This window comes from Procambarus clarkii, chromosome 59 (genome assembly GCF_040958095.1).
Source record: "Procambarus clarkii isolate CNS0578487 chromosome 59, FALCON_Pclarkii_2.0, whole genome shotgun sequence".
Classification (NCBI taxonomy): Eukaryota; Metazoa; Arthropoda; class Malacostraca; order Decapoda; family Cambaridae; genus Procambarus; species Procambarus clarkii.
This window is the reverse complement of record NC_091208.1, coordinates 7,733,663-7,752,619: the sequence shown is the minus strand read 5'-3', so window position 1 is coordinate 7,752,619 and position 18,957 is coordinate 7,733,663. Positions and strand designations below refer to the sequence as shown.

General features: G+C 48.0%; 1 protein-coding gene across 2 annotated transcripts in view; it reads right to left on the bottom strand.

The window, feature by feature from the left end:
- The window catches only part of LOC123749859 (glutathione S-transferase kappa 1), a 215,643-nt gene extending 198,287 nt beyond the window's left edge, over nucleotides 1–17,356 (bottom strand). The window contains exons 1-2 of one of the 2 annotated variants that reach the window (XM_069306858.1): nucleotides 16,861–17,356; nucleotides 8,763–8,945 (exon numbers count right to left, since the gene is read on the bottom strand). In XM_069306858.1, coding sequence (XP_069162959.1) covers nucleotides 8,763–8,945; nucleotides 16,861–16,977 — 300 coding nt within the window. In that variant the 5' untranslated portion in view covers nucleotides 16,978–17,356. The remainder of the gene's footprint in view (nucleotides 1–8,762; nucleotides 8,946–16,860) is intronic. The other variant, XM_069306856.1, reaches the window with a different exon arrangement.
- Between the last annotated feature and the right edge of the window lie 1,601 nt (nucleotides 17,357–18,957).

The following is an 18,957-nucleotide window of genomic DNA, read 5'->3' as shown; positions in this document are numbered from 1 at the left end:
CGCCAAAAAAAATACCACCGCTGAGACGAAGCAGGCAGGTGGGACACCAACAACGAAGCCACCTGATCAACAGAAGGTGAGACACACCAGGCAAAACCGAACCAGCCCCACCACGGACCGATCGAGCACAGGAAGAGGCGGAGTTACAGGAAAACATCAGGTGTGAACACTGAGTAAGCAGAGCTGGAAATCCAAGCTGGTAAGGAACCAGATGGAACGTCTGCCGTACAGAAAACTTCCCAATGCTTGTGAGGTCGCCAGGAGATCGGAAACACTGTGGTACCGACGTGAGACTCGTGAGAAGTCACACCCCGAGATCTTGAAAATGCCAACTGGCAGGACAGGCCAGGAAAAATGAAACCCAAACCCAGCAAGCTGGGAAAGAACCAACCCGGCCGAGCAGAAACGCCTCGTCTGGGAGGAACCCCCCGGGACCCCCTGAAGGACCAACAAACCCAACAACGGATGACAACCAGAAGCTGCTAGCAGGAAAAATGCTGAAACGCAGACACCGCAAACAGCAAGGACAAAATTGCGATGAAATACGAAAAACCAGGTCGTAGGCCGAAGCCAACGAGGAAGCGAGCACCACGAACCGAAACGAAGTGAAAAGCAAGGACACCACAACCCACAGAAGTGGCGAACGCAGCCCCAGCAGGGCAGAACGAAGCACGCAATATCAAGGAAGGTACGAGGAGAACAAACCAGAACGTGAACCGCACGAAAACAAAAATGCACCGCCCGAAAAGGAACACAAAGAAAAAAGCCGGAGCAAGGGCCTGAAATCTCGCACCTCCCGGCCCAACGAAAAGAAACTGCAGTGGCAGGAGAGGAAGAACGGAAGCAACAATCACCTTCATACAGGGCAACAGAGAAGCTGGAAGTGCCAAACAAGGAGAAGGTGAAAACGTAGGACCAGAACTGAACACAGGAGCAGTGCAAAAGCAGGGAACTGAGCATGGACAAAGTCCAACCTAGCATTGGTAGAGCCAAAAGCACACACTAAAACACAAAACAATGTGTAGGAGAGAATGAGAAAATAAACGGAAAAATGCAAGAAAAGAGCAGAAAGACCACCCAAACACCAGCAGCTAGGGACAAGAGTGTTGAAGGAATATGAAGAACGAAGAAAACAGGCAGCAAGCGGGACCGAAAAGAGTCATGACCTACTACAGACAGAGAAGCCAATGTATGTGGAAGGGCTCAGCCAGACACTGCACAACGGTCAAGGAATGAGTGTCAAAGATAAGACCACGAAAGACAAGGCTGTGTCCCCACCATGTAACAAATAACACAGATGAACAAGGAAGGCCACAGGAAGAAGCACACAATGGGCCAAACAAAACACCACAACCAATCCCCAACACTTATCCAAAAACCTTGAACCTGCACTTGGCCAAAGGAGACGCCCACCACATAAACTCGCCTGCAGAGCGTAGGCACTAACGTGTCACGACACATCGTAGCTGAATATTCCGGGAGCATCGCTAGCAGAATGAGGCTAGTGCTGCACATGCAGGAGAAGAGAAGGGAAGAGGCGAATGTGACGCCCCACACCCGTATGCAGAGAAAAACTAGGCATCGTCCTCATATCGGTAATCCAAAACACCCCCAGTATCTACGGGGCCCGGACAGGAGAGATAAGATGTGCGAGAGGTGAAGTACCTGAGAGAAAAGGGATGCGGAACAACACACTTTTGTACACCGTCCAAAACAAAACCAACTCCCATGGCACATGCGCATAATGCATGAGGTTCGAACAGCACAACCCACCCGGCAAGGAGAGCAACAACAAAGAGTATTTAAGGAATATTAGCAGTGCCGAGACAGAGCATGGAGCGAAGATATAATTACAAAAGAACGAGACAGGATCGAAACCCAAAAAGGAGCACGGAAGAGGACCAATGACTCATAGAAAGGACTGGAGGTAAGCCTTACCGGAAGACAACATACGTTCCAATAATATGGAAAGAATCGAAGACCCTCCAGAACCTTCGAGATCCTATCGAAGCAAGCACAAAATCATGAAGACTCATTAAGGCACAGTCACACCAGAGACCAAAGGTCATGCAGAACCCCGATACGAGGGAACACGACACCGACATGACAGAGAAGTCCTATCCCAGAGAAGAAGGGAGAGAAAACGGAGAAGAGTACCCACCAATAGGACGGGACCGACGGATCCGAAGGGACATGGAACCAAACCCGGGGAGGAGCCGACGCCCAAGAACTCGAACGCAGAGAGGGGAAAGGAAAAAACTCCACTCCCCGTAACCGCAAGCCCCGCTCAGAGGGTAGAAAATACACGGTGGGGTCCAACAGGGCCCGAGGCTCCCAAAGTCAGCCTCCTCCCCAGCCTCGGGAACCTCCATGGCAGGCCCAGGCCCCGGGGACGAGCCATCCCCCCAATGCCCCAGTCTCAAGAAAAAGCCGGGGCAGCCGAATGCCTACGTCGCTACTCCAGATGGGGAAATCCGAGACCGCAAGAGTTTCAGGCCCATCGAATCCCTGTCCCAACCCCGAACCCACAGACAGTGAGGATCCGGATGCAGGGGAGGGGAGGGGGACCAGACTAGACCACAACAGGGGAAAGACAAGAGGGTGCGGACGAAAACAAAACCGAAGCGACCAACACTTCCAAGCCCAGGCACAACCAAAATGGGGCAGCCTCAGGGCTTTCGGGGGAGCAAAGAACCTAGTGCATGGCAACCACCTGAACCCAATGTGCAACGCCCGTGCTGCCTGCACCCGCATAGTCAGCATAAGACTGGGTAACAGTCACAAACAAGCAACAAAACTCGCAGGACTCCGGGTTGAAGGTGCCACCGACCCAAGAGGCAGCAGACGAAGGCCAAAACAGTGAGAGTCACCCTGAGACAAGGGGACAGAGCAACCCTCTAACTCACAACCCTCTAATCCCCGTCCCCGTGGGGATTCCCAGGGTTCTGAGACGGAACTTACGCTCAGGGAAGCCCAGGTAGGGTATTGCTAACCGGCGCCCAAGTCTACCAAACAACTTTCTAAAAAGTGAACCCCCCGGGATGTGTACACTCACGGGGACCAAGTAGGGGGTACCACCGGAAGAGAGAAGAGTACTTAGTACACAGGACAGAAACCAAGGCAGTACCCCAGCAGGCAGGCAAACAAACAAAAAGAAAACCCCACAAGAAGACAGCGTACCCAGGTGGAACAGAGCCGGCCGCTATGATTGGTGAAATCAAGCTGAGCAGTACCCTGCACCCCTTACCAGTGCAAACTGATCCCTACCCTAAGGCGAACAAGGGAGACAAAACATCCGAGCACACAAAGGGCTGCCGAAAACCAAGCAGTAAATGACCTAGCAGACGCAGAACCCAAGGAACTTGTGGAAGGTGGCCAAACCCCCAAGGGAAGTACTTACTGGGCACCTAGGGAAGGGGGCCCAAGGCGCATGCAGCCCGAGTACTGATGAATAACTCCCGGCTCGTGCACCACCTAAAAGACAGACACCACACACAAGGCACAGTTCTGAAACAACCACTGGAGCCAGAGCACACGACCGTTGCCTATAGCATCAGCCTAAGAACTGGGGTGTAGATGGCCAGCACGAGAGTCTGAGGCTCCTCCTTCCCCCTCCCGGGCGAATGCGGAGCGGCGCAGACGGCCGCGCGGCGACGTGTGACGTCATACTCGTTTGCTTGTTTCTGTTTGGGGGAGTTCTATTCACTTGTTTGGCTTTTTGTAGCAATTATCACCAGAATATGGGTTTGTTTTGGGACGCCTACCTGTCTGCGTGCCTAACCCAGTCCATGGCAGACATAGAATGCTTCAAACCACAAGGGGGGGGGGTGTTTCTATAGGCCATTGCTCCTCGTGCCTCTGTGAGGGGGGGGGGCCAGGTTCTGGCTCGTGGTCCCCGGAATTCCATACACATGACTGATGCCAAAGTCTGACATTAGCATATCAGCCTGGATAGCTCCGGGGAGCCGACGGGGCTCCCCCTTATAAATGGAACAGTAGGGCAGGATTGGGTGATTGGAACCCACAGCCACCAGCAGACATTGCAACACCCAGCTGGTAGGGACATAAGAAAATGAAACAACTCAGTTCTACAACAAAACAGTGGAGCTGTCCAAATGCATGGAACTGAACATATGCACAGTCCAACCAAGCACCAGCACTAGTTAGCCAATAAGCACATACGAAGACACACAACAATATATAGTATAGAGGTAGGAAATGCAAGGAAAATGGAATGTACATGATCAAGTAAATATACGGACCCACTTCAAGGTATACATCAAAGTGTGGCTAGGCACTGAACGAAGGCCAAGGACTGACCAGAGAGCATTGACTGAAGCAACGAACGTGTGCCCAGCAAGAAATGAGTGTCCAGAAAGCAAAGACTGAGTCAAGGAATGAGTGTCCATCTGATGTTCCATGGAACCCTTCCCCACAATCAGGCCTTAGCCTTGGTCTGAGGAGCAGTGATATAAGCACATAGAAAAGCCATGTGAAGATGCACGCAAAGTGACCAATCAACACACTACAAACACCCAACACTCGTCCAAAAACCGAGAACCAGCGCTTGGCTGACAGTGTCACCAGACCGTATACTCTCACCTGTAAAGCGTAGACACTATCGTGTCACAACACCGCTGAACTGTGTAATATTCCGGGAGCAACGTTAGTGCAACATGTCCAGAGAGGCATGAACCGTAGAAGATGATGTGTAGAGAAAAGGCGGAGGCGGCGAGCCTCCGAGCCACCCCACCCCTCACATAAACCAAAACAAACACCCTCGGCGCATTTTCCTGAGGACCGCGCTGCAACACCAAACCCTTGGGGAGGGTGCTTACAAGGTGTACTAAACGAATATTAGTAATATTGAGACAATACAGACATAAGATGTAATGAGAAAAAGAATGAGAAAATATTGAAAAACGATAAGTAGGACGGAAGAGGACCAACGCGTCCGAGAAAGGACTGGAGGTGAGCCTCACCAGCAGACGACAGACGTTCCAACAATCCTGGAAGAATCGAAGATCTACCCGAACCTTGAGACCCTTGAGAAGCAAACACAAAAGCACGGAGGCTCACATGGGCCCAGTGGCATCCGGGACCAATCGCTATGCAGGATCCCGAAACGATGAGAACATGATGACATGACGTTGAAAAATACCTGTCTTAGAAAAGAAGGGTGAGAAAGTGGTAAAATCACTCGCAGGAAGGATGGAACCGACGGACCCAAGTGACACAGAACCGAACCCTGGGATGGGGCCGATGCTCAAACAAACTCGTACTCAGAGGGGGGAAAGGAAAACCCCACTTCTTGTAACCAAAAACCCCTCCCAGAGGTTTGGAAAACCCAGGCGGGTTCCAATGGGGGCCCAAGGCCCTAAGCCAAAAAGCCGAAAGTAAACCCCGGGAACCTCCACGTCATGTCTCGGGGGTGAGTGCTCCTCCCAAGCCCTGGCCACACAAGAAAAAACCCAGAGCAGCCGAAATAGCAGGAAGAGAATGGGCTCACTAGTCAGAGCCCGGAGCTATGGTTTGAGGAACGGACTCGAATGCCTCCGTAGCCACCTCGGAAGGAGTAACCCCCTGAAACTGCCCGAGCCTCGGAAACCTCTAAGCCCTGCCCCGACCCCAAAGCCCTCAGAAGCTTAGGAGCCAGAAGCAGGTGGGGGGGGGGGGTGAACTGAATGAATGACAGCAGGGGAAGAACGAGGGGACGCAAACGAAACCAAGGCCGAAGCGACCAACATCCCCAAATCCTGGTCCCTATAAACAAAACGGGGCAGCCTCGGGCATCCGGGGAAGCAACCAAACGAGCGTGCTGTAACAACCTAAACCTATCTTGCAGCGTGCCGCCTGTACACAAATACAGCAATATCATCAGATTGGGTGAAATGAGTCACAAACAAGCAACAAAGCTCACAGGACTCCGGGTCGAATGTGTCGCCGACCCAACAGGCTGCATGGCGGAGCCAAAAACAATGTGCGTCGCCCTGAGACAAGGGGAGAGAGCATTGATAGATTGGGTCTGCTAAAGGTTTACCAAGGCAGGGTACTGCTAACCAGCACCCAAGCTACCAATCAACACTGCTAATACTGAACCCCTAGGATGTGTCCACTTACGAGGGCAAAGCATGGGGGTACCACCAAACACAGACAACCCTGTGCAGACTATGAGTCACAATAACGTCGATGATGTTGATCAGACCACACACTAGAAAGTGAAGGGACGACGACGTTTTGGTCCGTCCTGGACCATTCTCAAGTCGATTGTGTATGGTCCAGGACGGACCGAAACGTCGTAGTCCCTTTACTTTCTAGTGTGTGGTGTGGTCCACAAACAACCCTAGTATAAGGGGTAAGGAGGACCAAGGCAGGACCCTTCCCCCACCAGGCAAAAATAAAAATAAAAGAAAAATCTCTTAAGAGGACACTGTACACAGAGGGAACAGAGCTGGCCGCTGTTATAGGTAAAAACTAGCTACGCAGTACCCTGCGTCCCTACCAGTGCAAAACCTACCACTTACCCCAAGGCAAACCAGGGAGGAAACCCCAAAAACACTCGAGGCGGTCAATCGCCAAGCAGCAAAAAACCAACAGAGGTAGACCCAAGGTGACTTGTGGAAGGTAACCCCAAGCCCCTATTGCGGTACTTACAGGGCACTTAAGGAAAGTGACCCCCTAAGCACATGCAGCCCGAGTACCTGTGAATATTTCTCCCAGCTCCCACACCACCTAAGAGACGTACTGAACCCAGGCACAGCACACTAAGAATCTGGAGCCACAACGACCAAGCCGTATCTCATCAGCCGAGGAACTGCAGGTTGGGTCGCCAGCCAGGGGCCTGGGGCTCCCCCTTCCCCCTCCCAGAGAAGGGGGAGCTGCGCAGAAATGTGGTGTGGCTCGTGTGACGTCATGCGTGTTTGCTCGTTTTCAATTAGGAAGTTCTGTCCACTCGTTTGTCTATTTTCGTTGCTTTTAACCAGAATAGGGGTTTTTGTTTTGTACGCTTACCTTTCTGGGTGCCTGTCCCAATCGATAGCAGATATAGAATGCACCAAAATCACATGTGCATTCTATGGGCCATTGCTCCCTGTGCCTCTCTGAGGAGGGGGGGGGGCCAGGTTCTGGCTCGTGGTCCCCGGTAGGCCTAGAACTCCACCCACATTAACTGATGCCAAAGTTAGAGATATCCATATCAGCCTGAATAGCTCTGGGGAGCCGTAGGGGCTCCCCCCAGAAAAAGCATATTTTTACCTGTCACAGACATGACATCTATATAGTAGGTATATAAAAACCATGCTCATATGCGAATGGAACGTTGTGTCAAAATTTCAAAGCAATAAGTGAAGAACTTTCGGAGATTAGTAATCTTGAACAAACTAACATTTACATTTTTATTTATACAGTGGGGTCTCGACTTACGAATTTAATCCGTTCCCAGAGACGGGTCGTAAGTTGAAAATTCGTAAGTCGAAACGAATTTTCCCATAAGAAATAATGTAAATGGAATTAATCCGTTCCACACTCCTAAAATATTAACTTAAAAATACATTTTATACCGAATAACACTACAATACAGAATGTATATCTTACCGTGAATGAGGACTCTTGTTGGCATATGGAAGACAGTGAGGAGGGGACGTGTTAGTCTTTGGAAGGGGAGTCCCCTTCCATTATAACATCAGGCAGTGATGACCTTTCTGGGGTACTCTCTCTCCTACGTTTTGCCTGCATACCACTAGGACCTGCTTGTGGCTCACTTTTATTTTTTTTTACTAAAAACCTGTCTAGTGATACTTGTTTTTCCCTACATTGTAACACTTGTCTGAAGTGAGACATCACATTATCATTAACCCTTGTGTTGCTAAGGGCTATTTGACCGAAACGTCGTCGTCCCTTCACTTTCAAGTGTGTGGTTTCGTCAACATATTTCAGCCATGTTATTGCGACTCTAATTAATCTAAATGCTGGTTTTAATTTTGAACTGCCCTCTGTAGGGACCTGAACTTGTATTTGTTCCATTCAGTTTCACCTGATTGTTTTTTTTTCAATCACCCTATCGTGTAAGCCATGATTCTTGGTTTGCCTTCGATGCATGTGGCCAGCATTACCATCTCTGGTTGCTGCTGGCATTGTAGCCTGCCTTTGGTCTGGGGTTTTTTCCTTGAGAGGGTGTGAGAGTCTGCTTTTTAGTCTACTCTTCTAGAGGGGCCTCTCCCCCCCCCCTCCCCCGGCAGCAGTGCATGGGCCTTAGCTCCTCGATAAGGCCCAGTGGTTGATGGTTGTCTGATGTTTTTTATTGATTAGAAGAATGTCCTGCAGGTCTGTTTCTGGTTTTGTTCTATCAGTGGCTTATGCCATCATTTCCCATGTTTTTCCATGTCAGGAAAAGGTGCAGGTTTTATGCTCAGTGCCTGGCCTCTCTGCCTGTCTGTGCCCAGGTTGGTGCTGCTGGTCTCATTACAGATGGAATTATGGAGCTTCCTATGTAGGGGCAGGAGAGGGGGGGAGGGGGGGTCAGGTTTTGGCTCTGGTGCCTGGTGGCCCAAACAGAACTCTCATGCCTGATGTAAACCAATTACAAGGAGTAATCTCAGCATGATAACTTGGGGGGAGGGGGACTCCTTCCAGAAAACTGTTATTACTGGCATTAACACTCAACTTTTAGTGTGCAAACAAAAATTACAACAATGTGAAATTATAATTTACATCTTATAATAATTACTACAGTACATACAATTAAGTGGGAAAGCAACACATACCCGAACCAACTTCACAGGAATATTGAAGTAAGTGCCACATCGCAGCAAATCCTTAGCTATGTATCGACCTTTATTGGGTACTAACATTGGTGCCGTATTGCCTGCTGCTTTACCAATGGCAGCCAGAAGCACAGGTTTTAACTGAATTTCCACATTCCAGTGTTTCTTGTACCTCATTAGAACCTGAAAGAAATTACCTCTTATCAATTAATCACACTAGCTAATTATTAAATTAAAACTTAAATACGCTAAAAATTAAGGCTTTAAACAAAATACAAGTTACACGACAATTAAATCTGCCCATAGTAGGAAGGCAACATGCAAAGGATCTGGGAGAAATGACGTCTGACGACCTAATGTTTAGGAAGCATAACCAAGGAAATATAGCAGCAGCTAGGAAAAATACAAGACAAAGAGGTATTACAAGAACCTTCAAATCCATGGATCCCATCATAATGCTAATACTATTAAAATCACTGGTGCTGTCCTGCCTTGAGTGGTGCTCAATACTCACTTGCTCCTTCAGAGCAGGAGATTGCTAAAACAGAGGCAATACAGTGCAAGAGTACGACAGACACAATAAAGCACCTAAATTATTGAGATTGTCTTAATCCCAGTGCTGCTCTTGCAATTTTAGCCTGCAACATGCCCAGGTGCAAGAAATTAAAAAAGATCGTCTCATAAGCGTTCATTTGTGTTCCATGATCACGGGAAAAGTAATAAGAAAATCTTAGGTGGCATACTTTGGCCGCAATAGGGCGGGGAAGTCTGGCAAAAAAGAGGCGTTGACAGAGCAAGCATCATGTCAAAGGCTTTTTGGCTATGTGTTATATGTGGGTGCTGGAGTTCAGTTTCTTTGTTTATGTATAGGCCAAGGAACTTTCCCTCATTTTTATTGATAATGTTAACATTGTCTATCTGAAGTTTAACTGATTTGATGATTTACTACCAAATAAAATGTAACAAGTTTTTTCTATGTTTAGTGTGAGTTGTACCCATATCCAAACACACACCCACCACATCCCACACTCACCCCTACACACATCCCAAGCCTCAAAACATATATACCCACACATGCACCCACTTGAACATACACACCACATACCCACACTCATCCCACACACATCCTAAACCCCCATACATACACCCCCATACACTCACCCCTACCCACCCACACATGCATCCCACACCCCCCTACACACCCGTTGATTGACGTTTGAGACGAGGGACGAAAGAGTTAAAGCTTAACCACTGCAAGCACAACTAGGTGAGTATCACATACCAACCATATTCCACACTCACCCATACACACACATCCCAAACCCCCTCCCCCTCACACCAACCTACACATACACACACCCACCACATCCTAGACAGTTCCTCCGACTCTCCCCTCTCTCCAACACCCCCTACCCTGAAACCAGCCACCTGAACACCTCCCATACCCTGTGCCTCGGGCCACTGCTATAGTATGACCCAATGCCTGACTGCATTATCCGGCGAAATCTTCAGTTATCCGAATTTCTATTCGTATTTGGTGTAGTTTTTATACGGCCTCAAAAAAACAGCATTGAAATGTAATAAAACGCCATTTTCTGGGTGAGCCTCAGAGGCTCTCTGGAGTTACCGAACTGATATCTCCAGGGGCATATATTAGTCTGGGGCATCAGTCAACCTGACCCCCCCCCCCCTCAGAGAGGCAAAGGGAGCAATGACCTACGGAAACCTCCGTGTATTTGGGGTGCATTCCATGTCTGCGATTTACCAGGGTTAGACATTGGGTGATTGTTGGTTGCCCTGACGGGTGGTTGTTTGCTATTGTGGGGTGACTGTTTTTCAGTCAAGTATGGGGACTTACGTGCCGCCACTAAGGAGGAAGGACTCGGCTGGGCTGACTTTTACCTGTCGGGTGGATATTGGTGTCGTCAGCAACACTCTGTTTGCAGTAATGGGTGTGAAAGTGGAAGATCTCGTCGGTCTACAGGTTGTTCGTGACGACAGAGTAGTTGTGAAGTTCGCCGAGAGTGGCTTGTTCCGGAGGTTTCTCGACCAGTATGAGGACAAGGTGGTGGGGCTGAGCAACGGTCTTGGCTCTGTGACTGTGACAAATTTAAGTGTGGAGTACACATACGTGTCTAAAAAGAATTCGCTGTTTGAAATGTCTGAGGATCTTCTCCGTCGGGCTCTTGCCAGGTATGGGCATGTGGATTCTATTTGTGTCTGTAAATACACAACCGGGGACGTCAAGGGACTCGGTAATGGTTACAGAACAGCTAAGATGGCTCTTCATGGGAATGTGCCTTCTTCTCTCGCGCTTGCTGGCTTTACGGTCTGCTTCTCCTACCGTGGGCAGACTCAGACATGTTTTAAATGTGGCCACGTTGGACATTTGGCTGCTGCTGCGACACTCGGATGTATGATCGGGTAAATGTGTTTCATGAAGCGGATTTTCGTCCCTTGCCCGAGCGTGAGGATGTCTCGGTTGTGGTTGATACCCCTTGTGAGAGGACGGCCGCGGTGATGGGTGCCGCTCCAGTTAGTGCGGTTGGTGGTGTGGGTGTCTGGGTGGTGGGGGGTGCGGACCCAGCCCCCGCCGTCGGCTTCCTCTGCCGGCTTCTTCGCCTCCGCCGGCCCCGCCGGCCCCGTCTCCAGCTCATGAGTCGCCTGAAGGGTGTGGGCTTGTACCCCCTGTGGATGAGGCTGATGTTTTTCCGGATCGTGGTTGCCTGGTGACTTGCGGCCGGCCGTGGGCTTTACTGGGATGCCTCCTGCTGGGGCCGACAGTTCGGATGATCAGAGGCCTCTGTCCAAGCGTTCCCGGAGGGCTAGGAGTGTGTCGCCCCCTCAGGGGTGGGCTGCAGAGTGTGAAGTTGTGGAGAATGATGTGATGGCGGGGCCTGTGCGGCCTCCTGTGACGCCTACGGCGCCTGCTGCTGGTGCCTCCCCTCCTTGGGAGGTTGCCCCTGGTGAGGGTGACCTCGTGGTGGTCCTCACGAAAACTGTGCGCCGGGAGGCCTCTGATCCTGTGCCCGGTGGTAAGGGCCCGGGCAAATGTGCATTCCCTGTGGTTCCCCCTGGAGTGAAGAACCGTGTGACTGTCAGTACGGACCTCTGTGGCTACCCTTGTCCGTCCCCTGGTGCTCGTACCCCTCGTGCTGCAGCCCTCCCTGTGGTATCGGCCAATGGAGTCTCGCTCGATGCGTCGCAGACTTTGGAACTTGCTGTGGATAGCAGGGTGTATCCGGCGCCATGGTGCCCCTATACTATTTGGATGCCGAGGGTGATAGGTTTTGTTTATGGGGTGCCGGAGCTGATGCCTCAGCCTTGTGCGTCGCCTGGTTGACCGGTGTCTGATGATGTCAAGCTCGTTTGGGAGGCATACTGCTTGCGGTTTCCGAAGAGGGAGTTTCCCGATAAATATGCTTAGTTTTGTGGTTGCATTCTATGCTCCTGGAATGATTATAACTTATTGTTTTGTCTGCAATGTGGTTGTTTTGTTTGCCTAGTTTAGACCTTTGTGTACATTGTTTCGTGTTTTGTTCATACTGTAATGTGTTTTCCGTGTGTGTTAGCCGGTTATCGTCTGTGTTGTGTTTCTAATGGTGTTCTGTGTGTGTGTTTTTTTTTTTTTGCCGGGTCCTGCGTATTCCGGTGTTTTTTTCATGTATGTCTGGGTTGTGGTTGCCGTTTGTTTCACGGTTCCTGTGTGTTCCGGTCGAACGATCACGTGTTTCTGTACTGTGTGTGTGTGCCGGGTGTTCCGTGGGTTGTGTGTGCATTTAAATTTTTTACTTTGTACCTTTGCTTATGAATGTTTATTTTCGCCATAGTGTGGTTTTTAATGTATGTAACTTGGCGCACCTCGTCTGGGTTCTGCAGTTTATTATAGTGTTTTTTAATGTATTTTGCTTGTTTCATGGGTTCTCATTTACGGTTTGCACTATGTAAATTGTCCACTGTATTTTATTGTTCACGTATGTTCAGCTTTTGGTGTGTCATCTGTACTGTATTTGTTCTGTGTTGCTTGCATGTCAATTGGTGTCATGTTGTTGGGTGGTGTGTGCTGGTGTAAGGTTTTTCTTTTGGTGCTTCGGTGCCTTAATGTTGTCAATGCTTTCCTTGTCATGTTTATGTTTTATAAATAAAAATGATTTTTTTTTTACCAGGGTTAGGCACACTGAAAGGTCGGCATAACAAAACAGACCCTACATGGTAAGACAATTGCAACCGAAGACCGAACAGAGGCAGAACTCCTCCAAATCTAAAGTAACAAGCAAACAAACAAACGTCATACACTGCCGCCTCGCTGTTTGCCCGCGCCACCCTCTCCTTCCTGGCAGGGGAAGGGGGGAGAGGGGGAGCCTCAGAATCCCACACGCCAGCTACTCACACCTCCAGTTTGGAGGCTGAGCATCAAAACAAAACAAAACAGCCGACCGGAGGGAGGAAGGGTGCCAGGGAGCCTCCAGGGTTCTGTGGCCAACCCTAGCCACAGAAGCTGAGGAGCACAGATAATGGCGAAGAGCCGCAGCAGGATAAAACACATGATGCACCCCCGGTCTGACCAACCAAGCATCAATGACCCAAGGGCCCCTCCGGAAAGCTGCTATCTCGTTCTTCGCCAGAAAAGGAGGAGATGGCTGCAACCGAACAACCCAACCACCAGGAGCGAAAGAGCAGAAACCCCTTAGAAAAATAGTCTTGAACCGAAGGGACCACCACAAACTGAGGAAAAGAGGAAAAAGGGAGCACCCAGTCCAAGGACCAGGACGGCTCAGGCAGCACATAAGCAGGCCGGAGGTGAAACAAAGCACAAGAAAGCTTACAGAATGGGGTGGAAGTGACACATCTACCCCGAATGCAAGCTGGATCAGCTCCGCCAGCGCTGCAAGACAAGAGGCGACGGCATTAGGCATCAAATGACGGTCCTGAAACAACCAAGAAAGAAAGGACAAAACAACTCGATCAGAAATAGAAGACAACCTACGAAGAGACAGCTCCAATATCCTGTCTGCTATGATATTGGAGATGTCAATATCCTGTCAGACAGGATAATAAAAACGAAGGGAAGGAGTCCACTGTCCCTGGCCAGCCTAGTGAATACTGTTCACAAAGCACCAACTGAGAGATGGGGCATTGGTGAACACATCAAGCGAGGGCTCTGATAGGCGCCAAGACACTGAACCCAGAAAAAACGAAGAGGAAGCAAACAATGTAGCAACTAACGCAAGCCCCTGGAGGCTGAACTCATGCAGCGATCACGAGAGAGGTGGAAGGGACGGCCCCGAAGGAACCAGAACAGAGGTTGAAGCCAGACCTGACCCAACGAGTAAACCAGCACTGTGAAGTTCAGACTCACGCATAACTGCTCGAGCAACCGCCCAGTGACCCAGAACAACCCTGCCTCCCCTCTCCCTGATACAGCTGAAGGTGAAACCACAGCCTCAGCAACGCCTCCGGAGAAAGAGACAAGGAAACAGGCCGAGAGTCCCACACGAGATCCAACGAGGTCCGAACCTGAGATGGAAACTGATGGGACTTCCTCCAGTTCACGAGGAACCCGATCCCAGCGAGCTGAGAAAGAACTACACACCTGGCGAGCAGACAAGCAGGCCAGCTGGGAGCTCACACCAACCAGTCGTCGCGGTAGGCCAGAACCCGTATCCCTAGCAGAAGTAGACAGTTTACCATTATCTGGGTAAGACGCGTGAATACGCGAGGTGCCAGATTCAAGCCAAAAGTAAGGCTATGAAAGCAGTAAGCCTCCCGCTCCACAACGGAACTTAGCCAGTCCCTGAACCCTGGATGAACTGTGATGTGCCAATTCGCATCTCGGAGGTCCAGAGATACCATCCAAGCACCCAGCTCCACATGAAGCCGGACCTGGGACAGAATGTTCATCCGAAAGGAGGGGCAAGGCATCCAGGAGATGCCACCCAACGCCACCACAGGCCGGAGGACACGACACGAAATGCCCACAAATCGTGGGGACCAGGTGTGAACAAACAGTGTTAGCCTCCCCAACCCTCCAGTCCAACAACTTGGGCTGGACGGTAGAGCGACGGTCTCGCTTCATGCAGGTCGGCGTTCTATCCCCGACCGTCCAAGTGGTCGGGCACCATTCCTTGTCCTCGTCCTATCCTAAATCCTTATCCTGACCCCTTCCCAGTGCTATATATATATAATGTCGTAATGGCTTGGGGCTTTCCCTGATAGTTCCTTTCCCTTCCCCCCCCCCATCGCCCTCTCAACGGGGCAACCGTGAAAGGGCTGATGCCCCTTACGAGAAGCCGGCCGACGAGCAGACAGCATTGCACCGACCAGACTGGTGCTACATAGCCTTCCCGGTTTGGTGCCTTCTTTTGATAATTACTTACTTGCACCGACCAGACGACGCCGGCTACAAAGGAAGCGCTGGCTCAGAAACTGGCACCAACAGCCCACCCCGACCGGAAGAACCAGGAGCCCTAACACGGCCCTTCCAAATGTATTGTATATAGTGTAATGACAGCAAAAACACCGATTGATCGTAGAATATACATGGAACATTTATGAGCCCATAATTTTGAGCATAGTGACCAAGAGCACACTCCGGTCGTGGCCGCTAGGTTGACCTTGGATTCTTCTTCTGTGTATATAAATTCTTAACACATGATCTTTGTGGTTCAGTATGGTGCACAAACATGTAGATAGGTATATACATTGCAGGCGATAAGTCACAACGTGGCTAAAGTAAGTTGACCAGACCACACACTAGAAAGTGAAGGGACGACGACATTTCGGTCCGTCCTGGACCATTCTCAAGTCGATTGTTATGAGGAAGTAGATGCAGGCAATAAATAGACTAGAGAGAGGTGAGGAGCAAAGTGTAGTAGAGGAGATAGTAGTAGGAATAAGAACTGCAGAGGGCCAATTGGCCCATACGAGGCCGTTCCTATTAACAAAACATCAAGGTATTTACAATGTGTGTATATAGTGTAATAACAACAAAAACACTGTTTGATTGATCGTAGAATATACATAGAACATATTTGAGCCCCAAATTTTTGAGTAAAGCGATGCTCCACACATTTATTTTTTATTTATAATAATAAGTACAAAATAGTCAAAGAACAAAACAGGCAAGTACCTAATGAAACAAAACATAAAAAACAGTACACACATAACAGAGTAACAATACATAACTACAAGCAGGATACACACAATAAGGACACAAAGAATGAAACACACACAATAAATAGCACAAAGAATATACAACCACAAATCGGGCACTGCACACACACAAAACATTAAGGGCATGAAATAAAAAAGTACAGAAACACGAACAAGGGAAGCCATGAACTAAACCCAGGAAGCACACCCATAAACATATCCAGAAGGCTGTAAGTACACAAAAACAAAAAAATCCACCAGCTCCACAAACCATATACCCATACATAGCAGTACAACAATACACCCTGCCTGGTAAATCACACACAGAGAGTCGGAAGTACATAACTATAACCAGCTTTACATAACATATAGAGAAATACAGTGACACATAAGTTAACAGCACCACACAACATCCACAGAAATACATAATTACGCATCAGAAAGAAAGAAAAATAAGGTCCACACATTGAACTATATAAATTCCACACTTTTGAATAATATTACAGCACAAAACCAGAGAAGAAATGAAAGAGAAACATCAAAATAATTCTGACAATTTATATTCGCGGTAACTGCCACTGGCAGGGTCGAGTGACCCCGTGAGCTTCATCACTAGGCGCCTATAATTTGCTCAACTTCTCAGCTTCATCACGGCTAAAGTATGTCACATACAATATATTTTTTTAATTTCTTGTGGTCAGAGACTGCACTTTATTAATATAGGCAGAGAAAAAAAATGGAAATATTTTATTTTCAGTGCACCACGGGAATGTCATATTTTTAGTCCACGCAGCACGGTGGTTGACTTGCCCAACCATTCATATTTTGCCCGGGAATCGAACCCGGAATCCCGGGATCTTCCACTGTAAGTCAAGGAGCAAATTGTACTACAATACCCATCACATCCCAACTAATATAACAAATACACAAATATATGTAACCTTACCTCGAATGCAAACCAAGCGTATGGTGATATTACATCATAAAAAAAATCTATTTTCTTGCTGGTCACGGCCGAGGAGCGGGTGGAGAGCATCCTGGTGAGGTTCAAGGCTGCCAGCATACTGGTGCTTGCTGATAGTCACGTCGTGCAGGCTGCCAAGATAGTGTATCAAGCAGGCGCCAAATTCAGTAATATAGTGAGCTATCTTCTTTATGAACGCGCAGTTTCTCTGAAGGTTTTCTCTTGCCAATGGCTGTTATATGCAGGCAAATACAAACAGACTGTCTTAGCGCTTCCTTCTTGATGGTACGTGCAGTTTGCATGAAGGGTTTATTTATCCTCCCGATGACTGCACGAGTACAAATGTTTGGAGACGCGTTTATGTTGAGAATGACAAGGTTTCAAAGGTGTTTGTTGCGTTGTGGTGTAGATAGAGGAGCGGCGACTAAACAGAGGCGTGTTTTAGAGGGAGACTTGCCACACTGCAGGGCGGGATGTTGTGTTTACGGCGTCAGCTGATCGTTGGGGGACTGGTCACTTCGTCTACGACAGTTTTGGACACCGTCGATTCAGTACACAAAAAAATAAGTTCGTTCACTGACAAGTTTGTACACACGAACCCTTTCGTATATACATATGCGTTGGTTTATGTTCGCTGCTGTTCTCGTCTTCCAAGACACTATTATTACTAAAACGAGACAATAGAAGTTGATAAGAAGATAAATAAATACATGGCACTTGATCATATAATTAGCGCTTCCATTAACAGTGCTTAGCGGATTGTTTTTATTACTGTGTTTGTTATCAAAGACGGGAAGGGAAGGGAACTATCAGGGGGAAAGCGCTAAGTATTTACAACCTTATAGAACTTGGAAGAGGTCAGGATAAGGATTTAGGATAACACAGGGGAAGGGAAGGAATGGTGTCGGAGATTAAACGCCGACCAGCATGAAGCGAGACCGTCGCTGCAACCAAACCCAAGGGGTTGGACTCTTATCAGATAAGACACCCCTTATTAGAATAACAAGGTGCAAACCATACCTCTTACAGTTGAAATCTATTTATTTATATAGAAGGTACATTGGATTGTGAGAGTACATAACATTTGTTAAAGAGGTACATTGTAGCAAGATTTGAGTTGAACATAATAGCTACAATGTAAATTGACGGAAACAATTACACTGGTGAAGTTGCATGTTTTAAGTACTATTATTGGGGGAGTGGGTAGCACAAGTTACAGTGTGAGTTTGAAACACATATAGAAACTAGGTTTTGTACATGTAACACAAATATATATTAATCCGTTGCATGACTGTTTGTAACTATAGATCCTAGCAAATGTAAATGGCTTAGCTTAATGAACCTTTGGGTTCAGGTCCTAAACCCATTGAGTGAACAATTTGTAAATGATCGGTTTTTGCAAGTGTTTTGAACAAACACTTGATCAGTTTTTAACACATGATCTGCTGGAAGATCGGCAAAAAACCCTGGTTTTTGCCGCCGATGGAGGCCAATTTATTATGCACCCAATACTCAACCTATGAAAGTGCCGCAAAAAATAGATTACATGGTCATAAACAGTTTTAATTAGCCCTCAGTGGATATTTTTACATTATAATTTACAACTAACTTAAGTCAAATAGCAACCAGTAAACAGACTGCTTGCACTGCAACTTAAATAGCGTTTAAATTATATTATTTAACATTGGAGGTTGGAATTCTTTTTAATAAAAAAAATAATTGCCAATATTATTTTATATTACAGGTTAATAGAAGAGTTACAGTTAATGTGTTGCGTCTATACAGTTATTACATTCATCACCTAAAATATAAATATTGAGAGAACATACTTCATATTGTTCAGGAACTTCCTGGGATAAAACGCGAACACTCCTTGAGGAACTGTGAGGTGCTTATCTGTTTTTCCTCGTAACGGTCCCAAAGTTTCCACAAATGTTCCTGTTTCTCTTTATTGTCCTATCTGTACTTGTGGTCAATCTCGAACCCATTTATGATGTGACGACTTATACTGAATTTTGTAACTACACTAAACATAGAAAAGACCTACTACATCTTATTTAGAAGCAAATCAACAAATGC